Genomic DNA, 27,258 nt, shown 5'->3' on the forward strand with positions numbered 1-27,258 from the left:
ACTCGCCGTGTTTGGAGGAGGAGGAATGCTGCCTATGACCCCAAGAACACCATCCCCACCGTCAAACATGGAGGTGGAAACATTATGCTTTGGGGGTGTTTTTCTGCTAAGGGGACAGGACAACTTCACCGCATCAAAGGGATGATGGACGGGGCCATGTACCGTCAAATCTTGGGTGAGAACCTCCTTCCCTCAGCCAGGGCATTGAAAATGGGTCGTGGATGGGTATTCCAGCATGACAATGACCCAAAACACACGGCCAAGGCAACAAAGGAGTGGCTCAAGAAGAAGCACATTAAGGTCCTGGAGTGGCCTAGCCAGTCTCCAGACCTTAATCCCATAGAAAATCTGTGGAGGGAGCTGAAGGTTCGAGTTGCCAAATGTCAGCCTCGAAACCTTAATGACTTGGAGAAGATCTGCAAAGAGTGGAACAAAATCCCTCCTGAGATGTGTGCAAACCTGGTGGCCAACTACAAGAAACGTCTGACCTCTGTGATTGCCAACAAGGGTTTTGCCACCAAGTACTAAGTCATGTTTTGCAGAGGGGTCAAATACTTATTTCCCTAATTAAAATGCAAATCAATTTATAACATTTTTGACATGCGTTTTTCTGGATTTTTGTTGTTGTTATTCTGTCTCTCACTGTTCAAATAAACCTACCATTAAAATTATAGACTGATCATTTCTTTGTCAGTGGGTAAACGTACAAAATCAGCAGGGGATCAAATACTTTTTTCCCCTCACTGTACCATTTAGTCTAAGAATAGGCACACCGTAATGTATATCTCATTAGGCCAACTGTTTGCATAAGGATGAGAGCATAGCAAACTGTCAGTACATAAGACTGGAGCCGTGTCGCTAGCTTCTTTCCCCGTAAAACCTTTTTCTAATAATCTTTCCTCCGTGACCACTAATGTGACAGGGACTAAAAGATTAAGTCAGCATGGCAGAAACCTATCCAGTCCTTCCATGTGTCCGTGGTGATGGACGAAAGGAGACAAGGGAATGAGTAAATTATGCTAATCAACTAGAACAGGGTTTCCCAAACTCAGTCCTCTGGACCCCATGGGGTGCACGTTTTGGTTTTTGCCCTAGCACTACACAGCTGAATCAACTAATCATCAAGCTTCAATTATTTGAATCAGCTGTGTCGTTTTAGAGCAAAAAACTAAACGTGCGCCCCTTAGGGTCCCGAGAACAGAGTTTGGGAAACGCTGAACTAGAACATGTCATCCTGTGCTTAGTGTCCTGGGATCTCATGTGTTCTTAGTCTGTAGAAATAGTTCAATTTCACTGTACTACCACTGGATGTCACCCTTTCACCCCATTACTGCTGTTGTACCAAATAGTTTTATCCGGGAATGGATATGCCATCCAGCTGTCCATTTCAGATATGTAACAAATAACACAAGAGATTTACCTTCAGAGATACATTAAGGAATGTCAAACAAATGTCTGTTTGATTTCTGAAAGGGGTGAAGGGTCTACAAGAAAGACATCGCCACAGTATAATATGGTTTAGTGCACACATCATAGGTGTGTACACTGTGGGATAGTAGGAGCAGCATGAAGTCTCCTTTTCCCCTCATTTATAACCTGATTTATTTAACAACAAAAAAGGCACATCAATAGGTGGTCCAGGTATGACATGGCACAAGTGGGGAGGTGGGCCTTCTCTCTTTTGTCCTCTATTGTTCCCACAAGTGTGTACATTACTGTATTTATACTTGGGATATTGTTTTCAACACGAAAGTTCAAAAATAGTTGGAGTGTCTCTTTAAGGTTAGGATTTGGTAAGGGTAAGCTGATCCTAACTTCTACCCAAAGCGGGGTTGTTTGGGGTGCAGAAGTGGGCAGGGTTTTGGGCGGATTCTGAGGACGTGGACATGAACAGACCGGCCCCTCCAATGCAAAACAATGCCTGCGCATATCATCCTACTTCAGGGAAAAGTAGTCTTCCAAAAATATCAACGTGACTGGCCTATAGTATAGAGCAACGAAAAATGGAAGGCAAGTGTCACTTAATTTAAGTTGCTTGTGGCACAATGTCGTCAGCCTGGTTTCATGGCTCAACCAGCAATGTCAACATTAACAAAATAAGCCTGATAGATGAAAAGATGTTTGTTACATAACCGTATTCCCATTACATCGGATTTCACAGTGTATTATTCTTGGACGAGCAAGATGAAAGACATTGCGTTTGTCTGCCTACGCATACAAGGAAAACAGTCACTAGTCCAATGTAATACAAAATCTGACTGCAACTACAGACAGACAAGGAACGCAGACAGAGCAATATTGTGAGAATAGAACAATTAGAATGTTTTAGATTCCAGTACATTCTAGTCCAAATTGAAAGAGCAACAATTTTACCACACAATTGGGTGTTATAGAGGAAGCACTATGAGTGTACTATGCACAGGTGGTTAGAAAGCGTTTCTACTTTCCCCTCATTCCGATCGATGTGTCACTTATTCTGAGTAATGAACTTGGAGAAATAAAGACAAAGCTAGAGTTGCCAGGCTGCTTTATTGGGGAGCTTTATTGGACTGTGGGTATAAATCATTTTACTTTTTCTTATTTTTATTGACTGTATATCATTCGTCAACTCATTAACATGCCAAACAGTCTGCTTTGACAGTGTGGCAAAATAGTTATAATGCACTATCATCTGCACTGCACCTAAAAACAATGACAACATTCATTGGTAAAAGGAGTTATATGAAAGCACTTGATCACTTGCACAGTCATGTCAGGACTGAGTCCATTTGCGCAAATCGTTTAATCCTAAGAAGCAGGGGTTGGAACATAAATTATTTTCCAATCGTTTTGTTCTGAACATAAAAATGTTTATTTTGTCCAGAAAACTAAACATTTAGAACTGGTTCAAACCAAAAAAAGTGACGGTTTAGATCATTCCTTTGTTCATTTTTAAACCTCGGGGGGGAAAGAAATGATATTACATTCAGCTCAACAATACATTATTTCACCAATGGATAGAGCAGCTTGCGATGGAGCGGGAAAGTTATGTACATGCATTGGACAGACCAGAGTAGTGTTGGCAGGGTGCAAGATACGACTGAAATTTCACAAGTGAGGAGAGCGCTGGGCATCTTGTTGTTATGACATGCATTATCTGAATTAGGCCCCCAGAATTATACCTACAGAGGAGTGGAACTTTGAGTTGGTTTAACTAACATTGGACCAGAGCTAGCCCCCTTGATCATGACACTCTGTTCCACTACATTACACATAATGCCGCCTAGTTGGGCCACCAGAATTTAAATAAACACATCTAAAACCTTTTTGTAGTTAATACATCTAAATGTGAAACTTGATACTATAGTATCCTTAATTCGCATTGAAAAAGTTCAACCATTCTTCTAATTAAAATTCTCTCCCTAATTGCTTCCGAGGGAGGGGGAGAGGCAGGTAGCCTACACACAGGCAAAGATTTTCAGCTGGCAGGCAGACACTGGAATAAGTTTGAGTGACAAAGTGAGGGCTTTCCATAGGCACTTTGTTGAATTTTTTGTGGGACTGGAAAAAAATGCCATGAACGTAAATAAACGTTATTAACCGGTTACCATGCTTTTAAAATAACGATTCAGTTCCGGAGCAGTATAGATCACTTTCGTTTTCGATTCTGGTTCCTCGTTTGATGGTTTTCTGTTCCCTGCTAAGAAGTTTGACCAAAACATGATTTTTGAGTTAGTTGATTTTAGGGTAGTCAAACTTTTCCACAGTAAAAGTTATTCATATTGTGTTTGGGTAGTAGGGGTGTGCCGACATGGCCATATTCATAATCGTATCTGTAAATTGACAGATGATAGTCGGATCGGATGATACTCATGATCGGAAAAAACTGAAATGTTTTAATATGCCCAAGTAGATGCAGCGTGCCAGAGCAGCTCTTCGACTGTCGGGAGAAATGCTAATCCATATTAATTGCTTCGCTACCATACCCACAACGGAAGCACAATCATGGCCTCGGATTCGCAGGTGGTCATTCGAACAGACCCAGGGACTGTTTCTGTGGTGGCAGAAACTCTAAGGCTCATGGTTAGTGTATATTTTGGTGCTCTTTGAAAGCAGGAAATAACGGTTAAAAACACAACATTTTAACATGGGCACTACATCAACGTACAAATTGTTTTGCAATCTCAGGAGAAAATAAGTCTGTTGCACAGTAGGCATAATATCGCTAACAGATCTCATGGTTTATCTTAGGGATGAGACTTTGTGATTCCTTAGTAAAAGGGAGTTATGGAATCTGAAGACCTGTTACATTAAACCGATCACATTAACTGATTAAAACATTACATTCCGCACTGCACAGGTGTGTGAATCATGAAAACCAATGAGGAAGTCTGCAGTGTTGAGAGGGGTTTCATGAAACCAAGCAAAGCGCTCAACCGTGTCAGCCCGCTTTTAATTTCTATTCAGTTAGACTCGCTTTTGACATCTGAACTATACACGAGTAGCCTACAGCACACTACAGTGAAGGAGCTGAGTGGCACTGTCACTCTGTGGCACCACCTGTTTGGCATACCCATCCAAGGAAGTCAAACGGATTGAAATGTGTGGCGTAAACAAGCCTAGGGGTTGAATATCTTGACCGTCCATTCTCCTTTTGGCATCCAGCAATCATAAACAAACACCTTCTGTTCACTCTTCCCTGCGCTGTTTATTTCTGCCACCACCGCACACCGACTCCACCACTTCCGCTCTTCCACTCCCTCTCCCCATCTGCCTCTATCCATCTCTCCCTCTCCTCTCGCACTCTGGCCTGAGTCCGACGGCTATCCTAGCAGATGCTTCCCACCACGGCATCCCTACAGAAAAAATAAAAGCTGGCTCCAAAGCAAACAGAACCTGGTGGAGAGCACCCGGGAAGTTCTCCTCCGCAATTAATCCTCCATTTTCCAAGGGATGCTTTTTTAGGTGAAATCAACCTAGTAACTAGCTAGTCTTTTTAAGTATTAAGTAAAAGACTGCTGGCATGGCATGGTCTGTCTATTAAAAACCACCTTCACTTTCCCAATTCAATACAGAACAGTGGACTGCTCTTTCTCCAAATCATATAAATCGTTAGCATTACTGATTAAAACACTGTCTGTAGACACACAGACAGATCACTCAGCAATCCATAAACTTGTGTGCCATTTCTGGAATGGCTTTCTGCTTTTTCAGAGATCTGCATTCTGATGATCAAGTAATCTGACAACACCTTTGTTTGAAAATATTTTATTAGGCACATTGCCATTGTTTCATATACACAGCCACCTAATGTATCTTTATAATATGTGCTAGTGTTTGACATTACTGTGTACATAGACTAAAAACATCCTTTGCAGTCTGTAGTCACCAGAAATGTCAGATCATTGATCCGGTGTATAGAAACATTGAAACCGTCCTCTGAAACACAAAGATGTACGTCTCTATTGTCGGAGATTGAGGGCAGCCTGTTCAATCCTTCGAAACACTGCTGTGAGCTCAGGAACATTGGCTGACAAACACAGATGTTTCAAAGATGGCCCTATACGCTCTCATGTGGTCAGCTCTCCTCAATCTAGCTGAACTCAATGCTCCCATCTACTACGAGATGATTAAAGCCAACAGCAGGAATAAAGAGCAGGAACACTGCGACTCCTTGTTATATGACTCTAGGTTTAATAGCTGAGTGCTAAAAAAACAGTCGCATGGTTCTCACAATAAAGGTCCCACAATGGCATCGTATGCTTCTCCAAGTGTTCATTACACATTACAAGAGACATTACACATAAAAGCTAGGTGCAAATGTCAGAGGAAACAAATGGAAGCTCTAGAATTATTATTTTCTCGTCTTTAATTTTTTGTTTTTTTTTAGGTATAGCTATAGAATGTTTATCAGAGATCATTATTTTATCTATAATTTAGTCATGTTATTATGTTTTGTCAAATCAAAATAAGATCTGGGGAAAATATTGCATGGTGAGGTCAGGTGCAGGCTGCATACAAAGACTTAGAGTTCCATACAAATGCAACTCAAATGCAAAGAGTTGCATTCAAATCAGAAAAGCTTTCTTGATCTATTAGGAGTTTACAGTAGTCGTAAAGGTCAATTTATTGTTACAGGCTGGTTCAAGGGTGGCCAAAGCATATAACTTAGTGGCTGAATTAGCAAAAACCAAGGAGATGTGAATCTGAATAATACCAATGCACTTAGGCCTACTTATTGATTAATGCAGGAGAGTTTTTTTGTTTTTTTTGTTTTTTTAAAACATACAATTTACCTGCAGTGAAGCCGCTCAACATTTCCAAGAGTGTTTATCTTAAAGCCAATTTGTAAAGTGATGCATATGTATATTTGTTCTGAGACCAACTGCTAGCAGAGAGAAAGTACTATTATGTAGAGAATGCCACCTGACTCCAAAAGCAAAACTATAATGTTGGACAATGCACCACGCAAACCAGGGCATGGCTAAGTTCATTGTTAGAACCTTCGTAGGAGCATCATTAAATCTCAGAGCAGTTTCCCTAAACCATTGTTATTAACGTTGCACTTGAAAACGCTCGTAATCGAACGCCTGCCTCAGACCACTCGTAGAACAGCTAAGTGCGTCATTAGATGATTTTTTTGTGACATTTCCAATGTCTTCGCAATTGATTCAAACAAGCGACATATAAAAAGGTGATTCAAATGAAAACCGAAATATTGCATAAAAATATAAATACAGTAGGCTAAAGTCCTATTCCAATCATATTGAAATACATTACACGTTCAATCAATTCTGTTCTATTTTGCTACTTGTAGGCTACTTTGTTTCAATATACACTGCTCAAAAAAATAAAGGGAACACTAAAATAACACATCCCAGATCTGAATGAATGAAATAATCTTAAATACTTTTTTCTTTACATAGTTGAATGTGCTGACAACAAAATCACACAAAAATTATCAATGGAAATCAAATTTATCAACCATGGAGGTCTGGATTTGGAGTCACCCTCAAAATTAAAGTGGAAAACCACACTACAGGCTGATCCAACTTTGATGTAATGTCCTTAAAACAAGTCAAAATGAGGCTCAGTAGTGTGTGTGGCCTCCACGTGCCTGTATGACCTCCCTACAATGCCTGGGCATGCTCCTGATGAGGTGGCGGATGGTCTCCTGAGGGATCTCCTCCCAGACCTGGACTAAAGCATCCGCCAACTCCTGGACTGTCTGTGGTGCAACGTGGCGTTGGTGGATGGAGCGAGACATGATGTCCCAGATGTGCTCAATTGGATTCAGGTCTGGGGAACGGGCAGGCCAGTCCATAGCATCAATGCCTTCCTCTTGCAGGAACTGCTGACACACTCCAGCCACATGAGGTCTAGCATTGTCTTGCATTAGGAGGAACCCAGGGCCAACCGCACCAGCATATGGTTTCACAAGGGGTCTGAGGATCTCATCTCGGTACCTAATGGCAGTCAGGCTACCTCTGGCGAGCACATGGAGGTATGCTGAAATAATTAATGTTAAGCTAAGATTTGAATTGCGAAAGCTGATCCGAGAGCTACACTGCCTTTCTTTCGAACCTATCCGTAGCAACATGCTCCAACGACACATTCAGCTATCTTTCTTTCGGTGTGGTGTTTTGGGAAAAGCATGTTACATCTTCAGCCGTTGTAGGAACACACTTGTAAGCCTATGGTCCATCGCTATTGGGAAACCGGGCCAAGGTCCTTAGACTACTGGCGTGTTAGTGCATACTGGTGCCAGCCAAGGTGCTGAAATAGAGTTCCTGCATAAAAAACTACACTACTACATATCTGACAAACCAGACCATACGATCCCATTTCCTTCTGCCTATTGGGACTAGGCATGCGACTGGTCATTTTTACATTTACATTTTAGTCATTTAGCAGACGCTCTTATCCAGAGCGACTTACAGTTAGTGAATACATATTTTTGTATTTTTTTTGTAATACTGGCCCCCCATGGGAATCGAACCCACAACCCTGGCGTTGCAAACGCCATGCTCTATCAACTGAGCTACATCCCTGCGGCGCCTTAGACCACTGCGCCACTCAGGAGATATCATCTGACAGATGGTTGAGGAAAACCCTACCATGGTTTATTGTTGTATTAATATAGCTGCCAAATTACAGAATCGCAAAAGAAAACAGGGAGAAATGGCAGCCGAAGCCTACTGAATGTATCTCCCTCCACTGTCAAAGCTCAGTGGTGTTCTACTAGGAGGATGAATGAGGCAGTGATGCCAGTCATCGTTGCGGGGGGGGGGTGCCACTTGAGTGACATGAAAAGCTTGATTTGCTGTTGCCAACACTGATCAACTACTGAAAGGGTGACTGGCCACCCATCAGTTTGTTGATGCAATATAGTGAAATGGCCAACGCTAGGAAGATATACACTGCTCAAAAAAATAAAGGGAACAATTAAACACAATGTACAGTGGGGAAAAAATGTATTTAGTCAGCCACCAATTGTGCAAGTTCTCCCACTTAAAAAGATGAGGGCTGTAATTTTCATCATAGGTACACGTCAACTATGTCAGACAAATTGACAAAAAATGTTTTCCAGAAAATCACATTGTAGGATTTTTCATGAATTTATTTGCAAATTATGGTGGAAAATACGTATTTGGTCACCTACAAACAAGCAAGGTTTCTGGCTCTCACAGACCTGTAACTTCTTCTTTAAGAGGCTCCTCTGTCCTCCACTCGTTACCTGTATTAATGGCACCTGTTTGAACTTGTTATCAGTATAAAAGCCACCTGTCCACAACCTCAAACAGTCACACTCCAAACTCCACTATGGCCAAGACCAAAGAGCTGTCAAAGGACACCAGAAACAAAATTGTAGACCTACACCAGGCTGGGAAGACTGAATCTGCAATAGGTAAGCAGCTTGGTTTGAAGAAATCAACTGTGGGAGCAATTATTAGGAAATGGAAGACATACAAGACCACTGATAATCTCCCTCGATCTGGGGCTCCACGCAAGATCTCACCCCGTGGGGTCAAAATGATCACAAGAACGGTGAGCAAAAATCCCAGAAACACACGGGGGGACCTAGTGAATGACCTGCAGAGAGCTGGGACCAAAGTAACAAAGCCTACCATCAGTAACACACTACGCCGCCAGGGACTCAAATCCTGCAGTGCCAGACGTGTCCCCCTGCTTAAGCCAGTACATGTCCAGGCCCGTCTGAAGTTTGCTAGAGTGCATTTGGATGATCCAGAAGAGGATTGGGAGAATGTCATATGGTCAGATGAAACCAAAATAGAACTTTTTGGTAAAAACTCAACTCGTCGTGTTTGGAGGACAAAGAATGCTGAGTTGCATACAAAGAACACCATACCTACTGTGAAGCATGGGGGTGTCTGTCAGCGTAGTGTCCAGAGCATGGAGGCGCTACCAGGAGACAGGCCAGTACATCAGGAGATGTGGAGGAGGCCGTAGGAGGGCAACAACCCAGCAGCAGGACTGCTACCTCCGCCTTTGTGCAAGGAGGAGCAGGAGGAGCACTGCCAGAGCCCTGCAAAATGACCTCCAGCAGGCCACAAATGTGCATGTGTCTGCTCAAACGGTTAGAAACAGACTCCATGAGGGTGGTATGAGGGCCCGACGTCCACAGGTGGGGGTTGTGCTTACAGCCCAACACTGTGCAGGACGTTTGGCATTTGACAGAGAACACCAAGATTGGCAAATTCGCCACTGGCGCCCTGTGCTCTTCACAGATGAAAGCAGGTTCACACTGAGCACATGTGACAGACGTGACAGAGTCTGGAGACGCCGTGGAGAACGTTCTGCTGCCTGCAACATCCTCCAGCATGACCGGTTTGGCGGTGGGTCAGTCATGGTGTGGGGTGGCATTTCTTTGGGGGGCCGCACAGCCCTCCATGTGCTCGCCAGAGGTAGCCTGACTGCCATTAGGTACCGAGATGAGATCCTCAGACCCCTTGTGAGACCATATGCTGGTGCGGTTGGCCCTGGGTTTCTCCTAATGCAAGACAATGCTAGACCTCATGTGGCTGGAGTGTGTCAGCAGTTCCTGCAAGAGGAAGGCATTGATGCTATGGACCGCCCATTCCCCAGACCTGAATCCAATTGAGCACATCTGGGACATCATGTCTCGCTCCATCCACCAACGCCACGTTGCACCACAGACAGTCCAGGAGTTGGCAGATGCTTTAGTCCAGGTCTGGGAGGAGATCCCTCAGGAGACCATCCGCCACCTCATCAGGAGCATGCCCAGGTGTTGTAGGGAGGTCATACAGGCACGTGGAGGCCACACACACTACTGAGCCTCATTTTGACTTATTTTAAGGACATTACATAAAAGTTGGATCAGCCTGTAGTGTGGTTTTCCACATTAATTTTGAGGGTGACTCCAAATCCACACCTCCATGGGTTGATACATTTGATTTCCATTGATAATTTTTGTGTGATTTTGTTGTCAGCACATTCAACTATGTAAAGAAAAAAGTATTTAATAAGATTATTCAGATTTCATTCATTCAGATCTAGGATGTTTTATTTTAGTGTTCCCTTTATTTTTTTGAGCAGTGTATATACACACAATAACATGCAGAGTACCCCTGCCTATTTATATAGCACACGGATTGGAGGCAGGATCATTACATTGCATCATGGGTGGCCAACCCTCCTAGAGAGCTACCGGGCTGTTGTCTTTTGTTCCAGCCCTGCTCTAACCACCTAATTAAACTTATCAATGTCCTGATACATAGCAGATTAGAGCAGGGCTGGAGCAAAAAACATGAATGTACAGAGTAGCACCACAGGAGGAGATTTTGCCACCCCTGTATTACAGAATATCTTTCTAACAGTTAGGGTTGATACACTGTCTTTCTATAAGAGACACTGCACAATTGTGTTATGTACAAACACTGGATAGTGTCACTGGTCATGTACAACATATTTAGCCAACATGTTTAAATAGGCAACCACTTACATTATACAGCTCCGAAATCTAAAACTGACCACCCATGGCCCGAATGTAAAGGGAAAACAACCTGAGTGTGAGTCTACATTAAGCACCATGCAAGGTTAAAAAAAATGTTAAAATAAATTACAAAGCAGCTAAATGCATTGAATATGCAAATTAAAGCAATTAAGCTAATCTTGCCAGAGGCTGAGAGCATTTTTTGCAATACCACAAGAACATCAAATGATTGCATGGTTAATCTGCCTTGTCAGTAGAGTTGGTTTAAGGAAGTACAGAATTACCCAGTCAGAATAAATCAGTTTCATATCTCACATCTGAGTACACATAAGGAAAATGTGAAAAGCACTTAAATGACATACACTTTCTTTCTCTGCTGACCACTTTAGAGAAAGTTGTGGTCAGCACACTTGATTCAAACTCCTATGCAGGCATAATAAGGACCCAATCAAGGACGCAAACAGCCCAAAATACATTGACCTGTGTGAGGGATAATTATCTGTTAACTGCTGTTCAACTGCTTTGCGAGAAGCGATGAGCTGCCTGAGGGAAACCCATCAACTATAACAGAGTGATAATCCATCTGGAAGGCAGCCAAGCTCTCTGATTAGAGAAGCAGCCAGGGTAGGAATGCAGGTGTTCTGCAACCTGTGATCAGTTCTAGAACAAACTGTATTGTCCATGACCTCCAATGATCGATCTCCCTTCTTGTCACAATGGACAAATTATGTCGTTACAGGGACTGAGGATCTAAAAGTGCATTTTATATTTTTAAGAGTGCTTGGTACTACAGTGGAAAAATGTACTTACAATGTAACACAATTGACTGTTGTATTAAATTATTTGCTTTCAAGTTGCATAGAAATGAAGTTGAGCAGGTAAGAGCAACAATGTTCATGGAGGAATTGTCAATTATAGGGTTTACATTTTTACATTATGGAAATGGTGATTAAGACATTAGCTAGGCCTAGTAAAACAGTCTACATAGTTTGGTTCTGACTGCAGTATTGCAAATCATGGGTATTTATTAGCCATTATAAACTGGGTGGTTTGAGCCCTGAATGCTGATTGGCCGACAGCCGTGGTATATTTAAGCAATAAGGCACGAGGAGCCGTGGTATATGGCCAATTTATCAATTTATTTAGTACTCCCGAGGAGCCTTATTGCTATTATAAACTGGTTACCGATGTAATTACAGCAGTGAAACAATGTTTTGTCATACCCGTGGTATACGGTCTGATATACCATGGCTTTCAGCCAGTCAGAATTCAGTGCTCAAACCACCCAGTTTATAACAGACCATATACCACAGCGTATGACAAAACATTTGTTTTTACTGCTCTGATTACGTTGGTAAACAGTTTATAATAGCTGAAAGGCACCTCAGGGGTTTGTGACACTGTATATGGCCAATATAACACGGCTAAGGGCTGTGTCCAGGCCCTACTTCACATCATGCATAAGAACAGCCCCCGTGGTATATTGGCCATATACCACATCCCCTCGGGACATATTGCCTTATTATATGGTGTCAGCTACATATTTATTTAATAATCTGACAAACTTGTCCAAGATCCCTACACGAATGCTGAGAACAGTAATGCTAAATAATTGGGCTACAATAGAAAACGATGCGACGCAAAGGACACTGCCTCATGCAGGTGTTGGTAATCAAAAACAGCTGTTCAAATTGACGAGGCAGTGCCAAGTAGTATAATGTACACCAAATAAGGTAGGGCTACATTTCGTTCCTATAATATCGGAGAAGGCAAAAGTACAAACATGACAAAAAAAAAGTAGCATTTTGCAAAAGTCTCCATGCAAACACTTCCGAGGAAAAAAAACATGATTGTTGCGCAAACTGCAGGGCATAATTTGATATATAACAACCCATAGGTCTATAAACATGCAAATACTGTCCTACCCGTTGAAGACCCAGCAGCATCCACTCGGGCAGAAATGCTTTCCACTCTCTTTGTCTTCGAATCCATGGTCATATAAATTGTAGCTTAGTTTGAGTTCCGACGGTGAGTATTTGCAGAGCTGGGTACTTTGTTGTATTTATGCTCCCCTGCCAACTTGTGCAAGAGTCATTGCAGGAATCTCGCGCGCATGACACTCTCCACCCGCGCGCGCAAACAATATGGTGTAATTGCAGACCGCAATTCGGGGCGTTTCTCTAATATCAGGACACGCCCATCAATACCTGCCATTGGGCGGATTCGATTACGCTAGGCCGCGGGGCACCAAAAGCGGTGAGGGTTGAGCACCCTTCAGATCAAACGGTCATCTGCGCTGCTCGGTCATGTTGTCAACAAGGCATCATGGTGCATAGTCCAGAAACATGCATCTCTTTTCCATAAAATACATATGTTTTAATTTTCAACTAGTTTTCATTGGGAAGGCAGATGAAGCGTTTTTTATCAAAAGCAATCACTTTTGCATGTGAAAACAGAATCTTACTCATTACACCTCCTTCTTAATTATGTCACTTTTCTTTTGAGCCAATTTCGCACAGAGCTTTGAACGGGCATCTGTGAGGCACCCAGGTTCCAAAATGAATGCAATCAAGTTTCACCCTGTGTAAAACACGCCTACTGTGGCGCCTGGGCCAAATTAATCGAATCCCCTCATCGGTCCGTTCTGGTGTTATGAGACTAATGGTTTCTTGACAGATGATTTGTTTACATAGCAGGTTAACTAATGTGGCAGGTTAGGAGACTGAGGTTAAAGTTAGGAAAATAGTTAGGGTTAGCTACAACGCTACAGTTGTTCCAAACACGAAAGAAACTGCCACGGACCAATGGCGAACATCAATGGGTATAACTTGATATCAAGAAACGCCTAAATCAGAAAACACCGCTAATTGCGGTCTGCAATTACACCCTTATTTTTATTCCAAAATGTGAATAAAACAGGTAAATGTCTCACTGTGCACCATTTAAATTATGTAGTCTAACAGTACAGGGATATGAAAAAGTGACTCAAGGACATATACCAATTCTTCATATTGACACAATATATTTACAATATAGAATTCTGAAAAGTCATGCAGGAGTATGGTATTGTGGGTAGATACTATTCCAGCTATGCATGCACGTGCGCACATGAACGTGCACGTGCACACACACACTTGTCTTCTTGGTTTTACAATACAGACCATAACTCTTTAAATTCTGAGATCAAAAGACCACCCAGATTAATCCAGATTGCATGTCAGTAAATGTAGACAACAAAAATCTGACGTGTCACAGAAAATGGTTCCTTTCTGCTTTTTACAAACTGTATCGAGTGCCTATCAGTGACAAATCAAAGGAGTTTGCAAATGAGTGTAAAAAAGTTATACTCGGCACCACTGGGAATAGACATTTCATCTCTATTTTCGACACTGTCAGTTATCTAAAGTACAATGGACAGTTTTGGGGTAATCTTTGGTGTGAAACAGGAGGCAATTTACTCAGTTGATCGCAGAATTTGCTGACAATATGTAGAAGGGACGCAATCCATTACAGTCCTGATAACACATTACATTAAGGCCAAGTTATATTCATATCTAGAATACATAACCATAGCACAACGTGTGAGCCAATATTGACACAGTGACTATAGAAAGTCTACACGCCCTTGAACGTTTTTCACATTTTATTGCGTTACAAAGTGGGACTGAAATAGATTTAATTGTAATTGTGTCATTGATCTACACAAAATACTCCATAATATCAAAATGAAAATAACATTTTACACATTTTTACTAATTAACAAAAATTTACTAAAATAGTCCTTACATTACAAATACTTATTTCCCTCATTAAAATGCAAATCAATTTATAACATTTTTGACATGCGTTTTTTTTTTTGTGTGTGTGTTATTCTGTCTCTCACTGTTCAAATAAACCTACCATTAAAATTATAGACTGATCATGTCTTTGTCAGTGGACAAACGTACAAAATCAGCAAGGGATCAAATACTTTTTTCCCTCACTGTATAAACCACCCAGATACATCAAAAGATGCAGTCGTCCTGCTGAACTGTGCTGCAGGACAGGAAGGAAACTGCTTAGGGATGAAACCATGAGGTCATTGGTGATTTTAAAACTACAGAGTTCCATGGCTGTGATGGGAGAAAAATGAGGATGGATCAACATTATTGTTGACTCCACAATAATGACCTACATTACTAAAAATAATAAAGAACAAAAATGTACAGAATACAGATATTCCAAAACATGCATATGTATGCAATAATAACAAAGACTTTGGCCTAAATGCAAAGCCTTATGTTTGGGGCAAATCCAACAACACATCACTGAGTAACTGCTTCATTTTCAAGCATGGTGGTGGCTGCATGGTACGGGTATGCTTGGTACGGCAATGACTGGGGAGTTTTTCAGGAAGAAAAGGAACGGGATGGAGCTAAGCACAGGCAAAATCCTAGAGGAAAACCTGCTTCAGTCTGCTTTACACCAGACACTGGGAGAGGAATTCACCTTTCAGCAGGACAATGACCTACAACAAAGCCAAATCTACACGAGTTGCTTACCAAGAAGACAGTAAATGTCCCTGAGTGGCAAAGTGACAGTTTTGACTTAAATCTGCTTGGAAATCTATAGCAAGACTTGAAAATTGTAATTTAGCCATGATCCCCAACACCTGGACAGAGCTTGAAGAATTTTGAAATGAATAAAAATCGGCAAATAATGCACAATACAGGTGTGCACAGCTCTAATGAGACTTACCCAAGACGTCTCACAGCTGTAATCGCTGGTGTTTCTAACATATATTGACTCGGGAGTGAATACTTATCTAATCAAGGTATATTAGTGTTTTATTTTTTATTAATCTTTAAACAATATAATTTCTCTTCTACTTTGACAGAGTATTGTGTCACTGACAAAAAATGACAATTAAATAAATTTTAATCTCACTTTGTAACAATCAAATGTGAAGAAATCCAAGGGAAAGCATTGGAGTGAATGTCTTCAATTGCAGTTATTCATTATTAATTAATACACAATTGCACAATATATTATGCAAGTGGAAAATATTAAAGATACATGATGCATATTGCTTGGAAGTCCAAATCAATCTATTCTTATCCAGTATCCAATCATACTGTGATTCACGTGAATACATGTTTTGCAGAGAAGCGTCCATTTTGGTGTTCGGCAGGTTTTTTTTCCGTCTGTTTCCGCACACACATTTTATGGACGGGATTGTTCAATGAAGTGTTTGTTGTCATTCAACGAGAGAGGACTACTTTTCATGCACATTTTTTCACTCAAGAAATACTGCACCAAACATATATACTGAACAAAAATATAAAACGCAACATGTAAAGTGTTGGTCCCATGTTTCATGAGCTGAAATAAAAGATCCCATAATCTTTCCATACGCACAAAAAGCTTATTTATCTCAAATTCTGTGCACAAATTTGTTTACATCCCTGTTAGTGAGCATTTCTCCTTTGCCAAGATAATCCTTCCACCTGACAGGTGTGGCATATTAAGAAGCTGATTAAACTGCATGATCATTACACAGCACTTGTGCTGGGGACAATAAAAGGCCACTAAAATGTGCAGTTTTGTCACACAACACAATGCCACAGATGTCTCAAGTTTTGAGGGAGCGTGCAATTGGCATGCTGACTGCAGGAATGTCCACCAGAGCTGTTGCCAGAGAATGTAATGTTCATTTCTCTACCATAAGCCGCCTCCAACGTCGTTTTAGAGAATTTGGCAGTGCGTCCAACCGGCCTCAAAACAACAGACCATGTGTTACGTGTATGGAGTCGTGTGGGAGAGCGGTTTGTGAACAGAGTGCCCCATGGTGGCGATGGGGTTATAGTATGGGCAGGCATAAGCTACAAACAATGAACAAAATTGCATTTTATTGATGGCAATTTGAATGCAGAGATACCGTTACGAGATCCTGAGGCCCATTGTCTTGCCATTCATCCGCCACCATCGCCTCATGTTTCAGCATGATAAAGCCCGGCCCGATTTCGCAAGGATCTGTATACAATTCCTGGAAGCTGAAAATGTCCCAGTTCTTCCATGGCCTGCATATTCACCAGACATGTCACCCATTGAGCATGTTTGGGATGCTCTGGATCGACGTGTATGACAGCGTGTTCCAGTTCCCGCCAATATCCAGCAACTTCGCACAGCCATTGAAGGAGTGGAACAACATTCCACAGGCCACAATTAACAGCCTGATCAACTCTATGCGAAGGAGATGTGTCACGCTGCATGAGGCAAAATGGTGGTCACACCAGCTACTGAATGGTTTTCTGATCCACGCCCCCTACTTAAAAAAGATATTATTATTATTATTATTATTATTAATATTATTATTATAATATGCCATTTAGCAGACACTTTTATCCAAACCGACTTACAGTCATGTGCGCATACATTTTTACGTATGGGTGGTCCCGGGGATCGAACCCACTACCCTGGCGTTACAAGTGCCATGCTCTACCAATTGAGCTACAGAGGACCACAGATGATATGTGACCAACAGATGCATATCTGTATTCCCAGTCATGTGAAATCCATAGATTAGGGACTAATTTATTTATTTTAATTGACTGAATTCCTTATATGAACTATAAGGCTGAAAAAAAACGTTGAAATTGTTGCATTTATATTTTTGTTCAGTATAGTATGTGGGCGCCTTTTAGGGGTGGGTCTCATATGAAATGAAAAATGAATCAGATTCACTCATGAAATATTAACAAATTAGCGCTGACTAATTTCGCCTGCACTCTCAAAGGGAAAGTCGCACTCAATCAACATATTTGAGGAAGTACCACGGTTAGGCTAGTTACAATGTTTAGAAGATTGCAGATAGAAATGTAATGAATAGAGCTTACATGACTCCCTATCCTGATTGAGAGAGAATGTCTGTTCTACACAACACATTTCTATGTGAACTTTCTACTGTGTAACATTGCATTTAGGGTTGCACAATTCCAGTAACTTACCCAAAATTCCCAGTTTTTCTGAATCCTGGTTGAAAAATTCCTTGATGTCAGGATGGAATAAACAAGAAATAAACAAGAAATATTTTTGGGGAAGTTACTGGAATTTTGCAACCCTAATTGCATACAAGCCTCACATAGTAGGGTATACTATAGAAAATGTATCCATTTCTTATATACATTCACTTATCTTGCCTTTAAAAGCCTATGAATATGTGCAAATGCCCTAGAGTTGCATTGTAGTACAAGAAATAAGCTAGTTTACCCAAAAAGCTAGTTGTTCAGTCACGGTAGCTTCCCCTTCAGATGCAACTTTGCGTGATTCTGACAGTAAGCAGTAACCTCCTGAATCCACTTTGCAGTTGACGGGTCGCACTAGAACTGAGTGTGGCCTGGGGGTGATGAGGCTAACAGAGGCTATTATGTGTGATGGGTTTATGTAACTCCAGTCTAAAGTCACCATTTTCTGGGCTATATAGTACACAAAAAGCAGGTCCCAGGATTTGGATATTTTAAACACTTGTGTGTTCTCCATTTAGTGTGGTCAGTCATTGCCTTTGTGTGGATTATCCTAATGCTCTGAGGCATCGTGGGTAGTCACAGCCTAAAATGCATGCCTTCCTATGGAAATGTAAGCCAAAATCATGAACGTGGCAATTAATATAGAAGATTTTAAATGAGTCGAAAGACTTCAGATTACTTTGAAAAAATCAATCAATAATGCAATATTGTGGCTCTCTTGTAAACCTGCAACATTTTGCAACGTTTCAACTAACCAACATATTGACTCCAACCCCTGCAGGTTTAGCGCAGCGGTGTTAGTGCAGGGCTGTAACAAAAATGAGCACTTTGGGAGTCCTCCAGGAATGGAATGAAAAAACAACAAAGAACCTCTCCCTTATCTCTTCCTCAACTTCTACCTTCTCTCTTGCTCTTCCTTCTCCTCAATCTCTCCCTCTCCTCCACCTTCCCCCCATCTCACTTAACCTCAACTTCTACCTTCTCTTTCCTCAATTTCTTCCTCTCCCTTCCCCTCAATCTCGCCCTCAGTCTCGCCCTCAGTCTCTCCCTCAATCTCACCCGCTCCCTCAATCTCTCTCAATCTCAGTCTACTGCCACTCCCCTCTTCTCAATCTCTCCTATCGTCATTCCCGCTACCTTCTCTCCCTTCCCTCAACTCCTACCTTCCCTCTCGCTCTTCCTTCCCTCAGTCTCTCCCTCTACCTTCTTTCCCTTTCCTCAATCTCTTCCTCTCCCTTCCTTCACCCTTGACCTCTCCCTCAAGCTCGCCCTCTACCTTCTCTGCCTCACCCTCAAGCTCACCTGCTCCCTCAATCTGACCCGCTCCCTCAATCTGACCCTCAATCTCAGTCTACCTCCACTCGCCCTCTCCTCAATATCTCCCTTCCCTCTTCAACACTTAGCTGAATCTGGACCTCTGCCCATTGCATAAAAAAATGGCCCCCACACCCAGCCATCTGTATAGTCAAGAATCCCTTGGATGAGCCTGAAAAGACCATGAGATCCTACTTTCCCATACTGACATCCTCAGTGACTATATCTATAGACCTGCAACAGTTGGATTCAGGAAACGCATGCCAAACAATGACTTACTTTGACATCAGCATAGGCCATTGATGAATGTCCTCCATTTCAATCGGTTCAAGGAAAGTTCTTCCACTCGCTCAGTCATCTCCACCTGGTCTTCTCTACCCCAGGTGTGACTGAAAACAATGCGTTCAGATAAAAGCACGACTACTGCATATGCTTACTATGTCTAGGGTCCTTGCTATCTGGGATCCTTGGGACAACCCTACCCCATTTAAGTTTAAATGCAAAATGGTTAAGGTAAGGGTTTAGGGTTGGGACGTCCAAAGGAACCCGGATAGCACCAACCATCTAGAGTCCTAGGCCTAACGCAGACAGCTTACCTTCAGTTTCTGACCTTAGACCGGCAGCGTTGACCATCTAGGCTGGCCATCTCCAGCATTGTTTGGTCGTTCGGTTGTATTTAGTTGAAAATACTAAAAACACAGAATAAAGAAAAGCTCCATCAAAGAGACTGCATGGCCTCCATGTACAGGGGCACAGCAAACGATCAACTCTCACCACCACGTGGATTCCTGAAGTTACCCAAACCAAACAGACTTCAACAGATTGCTTCAGCCTTGAGAGTATATTGACAGCCATCTGGGGGTGTGGAGTGTGATTATGTGGTAGTGCTGTGTAAACTAAATGCACCCCATGGCTGCGTTTAGACAGGCAGCCCAATTCTGATCTCTTTTGCCACTTATTGGTATTTTGACCAATCAGATCACCTCAGAAAAAGATCTGATGTGAAAAGATCTGATGCCATATTATCAATCATTATTAGAAAGTACCAGACTCAATGTATGATTCATATTTTGCTACATGTAATAAGACAATGGCTTGAGACTGCCATAATCATTAGAAACGGTGGTTGCTAATTTATATTTTAATCTATATTTCAGGCCTCTGAAGTTGTAGGTAATTAGGACGCTCCAGGTAATATATTTATTTTCCTCTAGACAGTTCGAGCCAGCTAAATTGTGACTAGCACAGATGGCACGACTTTGCAGAAGGTATCAATCTTAATTCCTGTGGCAAGTTTCCACAACAAAGCCAGATGCTTCTTCCAGGCAAGGTAGGTAGTTATCGGAAAATGTAAAAGATGCATCACTCGTCTGACCTTTACTGTCCTTCGCCGCCCATAAGAAGTAGTGGTTGTTCACGCTCTTAGGCATTCATAGTTGATGACAAAAAACGATATTACTTTATACATCTCATTATAGCGGTCACCATTTGAAGTTTCTCAACTACTTTTTTTACAGTCCTGGAATCATTGGATATCCTTTGCCGAGTTCTAAAACACACATTTGGGGAAGCAATTGACTATTAATATCTGATCTTTAATTTATACATTTTTGTCCGAGGTGTCTGCGTGATTTCAAACCAGATTGAAATCAGCTTGTTGGTTGACTTGATTAGCTCAAGAAAGAAAAACAGAAAAGTGTCAACCTCAAGTTAACTTTCTAACAGATGGGATCGACTCCTTGAAACAGTCATTATTTGAAGCTCACTCTTCTGACTGGAGGGAATCACTGAAGCCAACACTAATCAAGCCATAACTGCTCAATACATTATTCAAAAGGCCATATTACAGTTTGTCACTTCCAAGATGGCTGGGTAATACATCTCTGCCTGCCTGAAGTATGCTTTGTATTGCATCATTAGCATAAACATCTGAGTGATGGCTTTACTTTCTTTGCTGTGTCCTTTGGGACTGGGACATGTAGTCAGTATTTCAGTGTACTTTCTTTTTACACAAAAGTTGAATAAAGGACAGGTTGATACGTAATAGGTGTAGTATGTCAAATAAATGACTGTCAAACGTATAGTAAACATTTAGGGCAGATCCTCCAGCATGGATTGCCCCTAGGCCCTATAGGGGGATTACTAATCAATGGATTAAGACCATAGTTGATATCAATACATTATAACTGACAATGGGATTCACCTAGCAGACTAAAGGATGGGAATCCATCTCTCTCCAACACATTGGAGGTAAAGTACAGCTCAGTCGTCAAATCATTCTCTTCACTCCTCCTCACAGGGATATCCAGCTGTAAAAAGTGCTGATGCTACAGAGAGGAGAGGAAAGGGGGAGAGGTATAGAGGTTTAGATGCACTGCACTAATTATCCTCTCCTCTCATTGCCGACAGTGACATGGACTCTGGCCTGAGAGTCAGCTGTCAATCACTGCAGGCGTTGCCGTGGCAAGCCAGTGGACCCCCAGAAACTTCCAGGACACAGTGTGCTGTATAAAATCCTGGACTGATTTTTATAATTATACTTTTTTTAAATCGATACTAACCAAGACCTCAACCACAATTAAAGCATGACCTCTCAAGGAGTGTAAAAATGACAGGACACAGAGCTCACCAAAAACCCAATTACGAGCTTGTCAAGGAACCACTGACAGCATGGGAACTTTTGAAAACCAAGATGCTTTGACTCACCTTTGCACTCTTGAAATATGCCGGTCAAAGTTAACCGAGAATAGCGGAATGAGAGACTTTCAATTAGGTGAATGGAATTAGAAACGTTTGGTTTATTACGTTGAAACAAACTAGAAAATAAAAAAGAATCCGCCCAATGGATATGCACAGGGTAACGGTACAGACCATGCAGTTTCACGTACAAAACTCGAGAACAGCGTAACCAATCGGGATTAAATTATTTAAAAATAGACCATTTATAAAATGTCTACTACAGAGACAGACGAGTGGCATCCAAAACACAGACTTTCACAAACTCAAAATATTGTGACTATTTTTCAGATACATTTTCTTCCCAATAACATTTATTTTATTATTATACACAATCTAAAAAGCAACTATAGTAGAAAATAAAATTTCACAGTTGAAGGGTAGAGCACGTGATATGCAGTCTTTGGTGCAGAAAACATTCGCTACACGGTAGTTTCGTGTTTCCATAAGCCAGTCTTTATGTTGGCCGAGCTCGAGCTCTCTGTGTTGATTAAGGGCATGTTCTGCCCGTTGTCTTTGAGCGTGCCGTTTTGTGTAGCCAGGTTGAGCCCGTACGACTTGGGCCGGCCCTCCACCAATTCTGTGTTATTGGGCTCCTTTACGCTACTACTGTCTTTACTCGTAACGGAAGCAGCAGTCCCAACCCCCTCACTTTCTCCACCTGACCCTACTATTGTTCCTACACTTCCACTTCCAACTCCTCCGACAGCCCCGTTGCCCAGGGTGCTAGTGCTGCCCCCTCCCTTGTCGGCGTAGCGCGAGGGTCGGGGCAGGGACGTGCTGGCGTCGCTGCTGTCCTGTTGCATCTGGCTCTGGAGGCGCTCCCTGTAGGCCATGTAGGCTGCCCGTCGGCTGCTCCGCGCCTGCTGACTGTCGTGGTGTTCGTGGCGATGCCGCCTGTGGGGGGCGCTCTGCACGCTGCTGTCCACGCTGGTGGGCACGTCATAGGCGTACTCGCGCAGCACCGTAAGTCGGCTGGCCCGGTGGGACCGCGCCCTGTTCTTGTGGTGCCGGCCCGCGTGTCCGTTGGTGGCGGCGGTGGGATTGTTGTTGTTGTTGACGGGCCGGAACTGCACCTCCACGGGCGCCACGTGCATCTTGATCTCGTTGTCCACCGAGTGCTCAGTCAGGCTGTTGTCCAGCAAGGCTGCGCCATTGGCCGGCGCGGGCAGGGGTAGTAGGGGCAGGGACTTGTTCTGTGCCGCCTCTGCATGCAGATTGGTCAGTTTACTTCCCTGGGCGGAGTTTCGCATGCTGGGGGCACTCTTATTGGTGCACGATGACTCAGCACTGCTGTGGGCACACTTGGCCGCATCGCCATTGCCCCTACCAACCGACCCAGTCGCGGATGCCGTGGATGCCCCCGGCAGCGGCAGCAGGGCATCCTCCTGCGCCGAGTAGGCCCGTCTCCCAGGGCAACAAGCCTGGGCCCAGTGGCGCCTCATGTCCTGGCGGTTGACGCAGTGGTGCGCCATTAGAAAGCCACCCAGGGCCAGCGCCGCCACACCAAACAGGCAGGAGAACACCAGGTCGGCCGGCCTCTCCTGGGACACGGCCATGGCGCCAAACACCCACAGCGCTGCGTAGAGCCCCAGAGCCGCCGCCGCGCCCAGGAGCTGCACCGCGAATGTATGCTCGTTCTCCAAGGCCAACAGGGACACGGCGTGAGGAGCCGAAACTGTGGAGGACGAGGTGTCCTGGGGGTGGAGGTGGAGGAGGGTGGCCGGGACGTCTCCGGCCTCGCTGCCCGCTACCGCCAGTCGCTGCTGCTCCTCAGCGGGCTCCTTGAGTTCGTAGCGGCGCTCGGGGTGGCGTCGCAGCTGGAGGAGGATGCTAAGGAAGTACATGCAGTCCACGAAGACGATGAAGCTGACAGGGCCGTAGAAGGCCCCCAGGCTGGGCTCCCACGCCATCCAGCAACTGAGAGACACATAGAGGGGGAAGGCATCAGTACAAACATACAGTAAATATTTATGTAAATGTGGTACACACGCACATGATCATTCACACAAATGTAGTATGCGGTGGTGTTGATATATCAGCAAAAACATATGTTGGCAATAGAGCCATATGACGTGTATGAGGGTCGTGCCACAAAAAGAGTGCATTTGATATTTTAAGTAGAAATTGTGCACCAATACTGAATGTTAAAAGCCTATTATATTAAATGAATTGCCCTTTAATATAGACCACATGGATAATTCAATAAATCAGATGTTTTTATATAAATAAAGACTGGTTACAGTGCCAAAATTCTGCATTTTGACATGTCAAGATTTTAACCTCTTAACCCCCAAATGTCTCCAAGTTTCACCATTATTGTAAAGCTCTACTTATTTTGTTGCTTTGACAAAGTAATTTGTGAGAGAATCATTTATTTATTGTGATTAGTGATTCATTTACGTCTGTCCCTCATTTTAAGGTCAACCCTGTTACGTGAACTGAACTCTTGTTTTAATGGTGAAATCATAAAAAAATTGTATTATTGCAAAAGAAACATTGAACATCTAATAGTCAAATCATAGTGTTAAAGCAGGTGAGCTGGTTCTCTTTTTGGCCATTTTCTGGTGGAAAACTGAGCGGGTTGAGCATAACATGTCAACCCTGTTACCCATAGATAGATAGGCTAGAAATGTTTTAACATTTTCATTTTGGGGGGAAGATTGCATTCAATTGCACACAACAAGCTTCCATTCCCCATGTCACAAGGGGATTTATGGCCGATTTAAGATGAAATCGTCAACCCTGTTACTTTATTTGGCATTTAATAGGCACTCTGGAGGTGGGAAAACATGTTTTTTAAGAAGTTGAACATATGCTCTTTATGACAGAATGTTAAAATGAGGTGAAATCAAAAGGTTACACTTTTCAAAAAGGCACCGAATTGGTGGAACGACCCATGACAAATCTTTGCATAATGAGTCACTGGATGAGTCAAGTGCCACCCATTCAAGTGGTCCAACCTTTAAAAAATATATAATGAGTTTGACTCAACCCCTTATCTCATTAAATCAGGTAAAGACACACATGCACGCATTGAGTCTCTTTGTATTAAACATCCTGCTTTCCTATTCTCAGAGAATCTGTTCCAGAAGATTCCACGGGGCGGGTTCCATTCGTCTCGGTAGCGCAAATTAATTAAACTCCAAAGACTTCCAGGTCCAGATTTCCAAATTACTCAGTGCGCTTATGCAACCCAAACAGCTGCCACCATAAAAGAGAAGAGAGAGAGAGAGAGAGAGAGAGAGAGAGAGAGAGAGAGAGAGAGAGAGAGAGAGAGAGAGAGAGAGAGAGAGAGAGAGAGAGAGAGAGAGAGAGAGAGAGAGAGAGAGAGAGAGAGAGAGAGAGAGAGAGAGAGAGAGAGAGAGAGAGAGAGAGAGAGAACGAGAACGAGAGCACGAGAACAAGGGAGAGAACATGAGAATGAAAGAAAAAGAGGTCGAAAGAGAAGAGAAAGAGAACGATAGATTAGGAAACTGGCAGCAGATTTGAGAGAAAAGAGAGTGAGAGAAGAGAGTGAAAGAGAGAAAGAGACAAAGAGAGAACAGGAGAACGAGAGAAAGATAAGAGAAAGAGAGAAACTGGCAGCAGACGTGAGGTGCCGACACACTATAAATAGCGCTCCTAATCGGGTTCTCAGAACTTCACAGGGACTCAGAACTTTTCCTATCCCCGCTAAATAGTTGTTATTTACATAAATCCCTGCACACACGCATTCTGGCCAGTCGAAAACAAAAAGTGAGTTCCCTTGGGTATAGTTTTCTATATATACACGAAGCCTTCTGGCGAAATCAAATGTAACAGAATTTCCATAAACACACAGTATAGTAGAAGGACTAATTGGTTTCCATACAATGTGACAGACTGGCACTACTTACTATGCCGCGTTGGCCCGACTACCGTAGTTCTTGATGTTGGCGGCTGCAGTTATGCCACAGACTATGATCGGTATCCCTCCGCCTATTAGGTAGAACCTGGTAGGAAAAGGTAGTGGAAAAATCACTTATTAGGGCCTGCTTTCTTGTGAAAGAGATCAAATTGGTGGTGAGTTGGTTGCAGAGGTGGTATGTGTGCTTTAGGCCTCTATACTGACACCATGTGATGGAATTGAAACCAACAACACAAACCAACCTTTCTCCCTCCACAAGTCACAGAGATAAGAGAAACCTTTCAAGAAGATATTTTAATAGTATTAGCAGCTCCTTGTAAAGGGAGCACACACTTTTGTCTGACTCGCTATCTGCCATGAAAGTGGTACTTCCTGGTTCCTCGTTTTGTAGGCTAAGAATTGGCTTCAAATTTGCATCGTCAAATTCATGACAACGCGGTCATATAACATGTACAGTGGGGAAAAAATGTATTTAGTCAGCCACCAATTGTGCAAGTTCTCCCACTTAAAAAGATGAGAGAGGCCTGTCATTTTCATCATAGGTACACGTCAACTATGACAGACAAAATGAGGAAAAAAAATCCAGAAAATCACATTGTAGGATTTTTAATGAATTTATTTGCAAATTATGGTGGAAAATAAGTATTTGGTCACCTACAAACAAGCAAGATTTCTGGCTCTCACAGACCTATAACTTCTTCTTTTACGAGTTTTCTCTGTCCTCCACTCGTTACCTGTATTAATGGCACCTGTTTGAACTTGTTATCAGTATAAAAGACACCTGTCCACAACCTCAAACAGTCACACTCCAAACTCCACTATGGCCAAGACCAAAGAGCTGTCAAAGGACACCAGAAACAAAATTGTAGACCTGCACCAGGCTGGGAAGACTGAATCTGCAATAGGTAAGCAGCTTGGTTTGAAGAAATCAACTGTGGGAGCAATTATTAGGAAATGGAAGACATACAAGACCACTTATAATCTCCCTCGATCTGGGGCTCCACGCAAGATCTCACCCCGTGGGGTCAAAATGATCCCAAGAACGGTGAGCAAAAATCCCAGAACCACACGGGGGGACCTAGTGAATGACCTGCAGAGAGCTGGGACCAAAGTAACAAAGCCTACCATCAGTAACACACTACGCCGCCAGGGACTCAAATCCTGCAGTGCCAGACGTGTCCCCCTGCTTAAGCCAGTACATGTCCAGGCCCGTCTGAAGTTTGCTAGAGTGCATTTGGATGATCCAGAAGAGGATTGGGAGAATGTCATATGTCATATGGTCAGATGAAACCAAAATAGAACTTGTCGTGTTTGGAGGACAAAGAATGCTGAGTTGCATCCAAAGAACACCATACCTACTG

The 27,258-nt window shown here is 42.7% G+C and overlaps 2 protein-coding genes across 2 annotated transcripts in view; both read right to left on the reverse strand.

Moving 5' to 3' along the window:
* Positions 1–12,946, reverse strand: part of LOC311113217 (Kv channel-interacting protein 4-like) — a gene marked incomplete at its 5' end in the record, with an annotated part of 275,296 nt that extends 262,350 nt beyond the window's left edge. The window contains one exon of the mRNA XM_084156417.1: positions 12,880–12,946. Within this exon, the coding sequence (XP_084012543.1) occupies positions 12,880–12,946 (67 nt within the window). The remainder of the gene's footprint in view (positions 1–12,879) is intronic.
* Positions 12,947–22,053: 9,107 nt separating this feature from the next.
* LOC311112602 (adhesion G protein-coupled receptor A3-like) overlaps positions 22,054–27,258 on the reverse strand; it is a 49,392-nt gene continuing 44,187 nt past the window's right edge. Inside the window, 2 exon segments of the mRNA XM_084155748.1 lie at positions 22,054–23,928; positions 25,887–25,982. Of these exon segments, the coding sequence (XP_084011874.1) occupies positions 22,431–23,928; positions 25,887–25,982 (1,594 nt within the window). The 3' untranslated portion in view covers positions 22,054–22,430.

Source organism: Coregonus lavaretus (genome assembly GCF_964263955.1).
Source record: "Coregonus lavaretus genome assembly, chromosome: 39".
NCBI lineage: Eukaryota > Metazoa > Chordata > Actinopteri > Salmoniformes > Salmonidae > Coregonus > Coregonus lavaretus.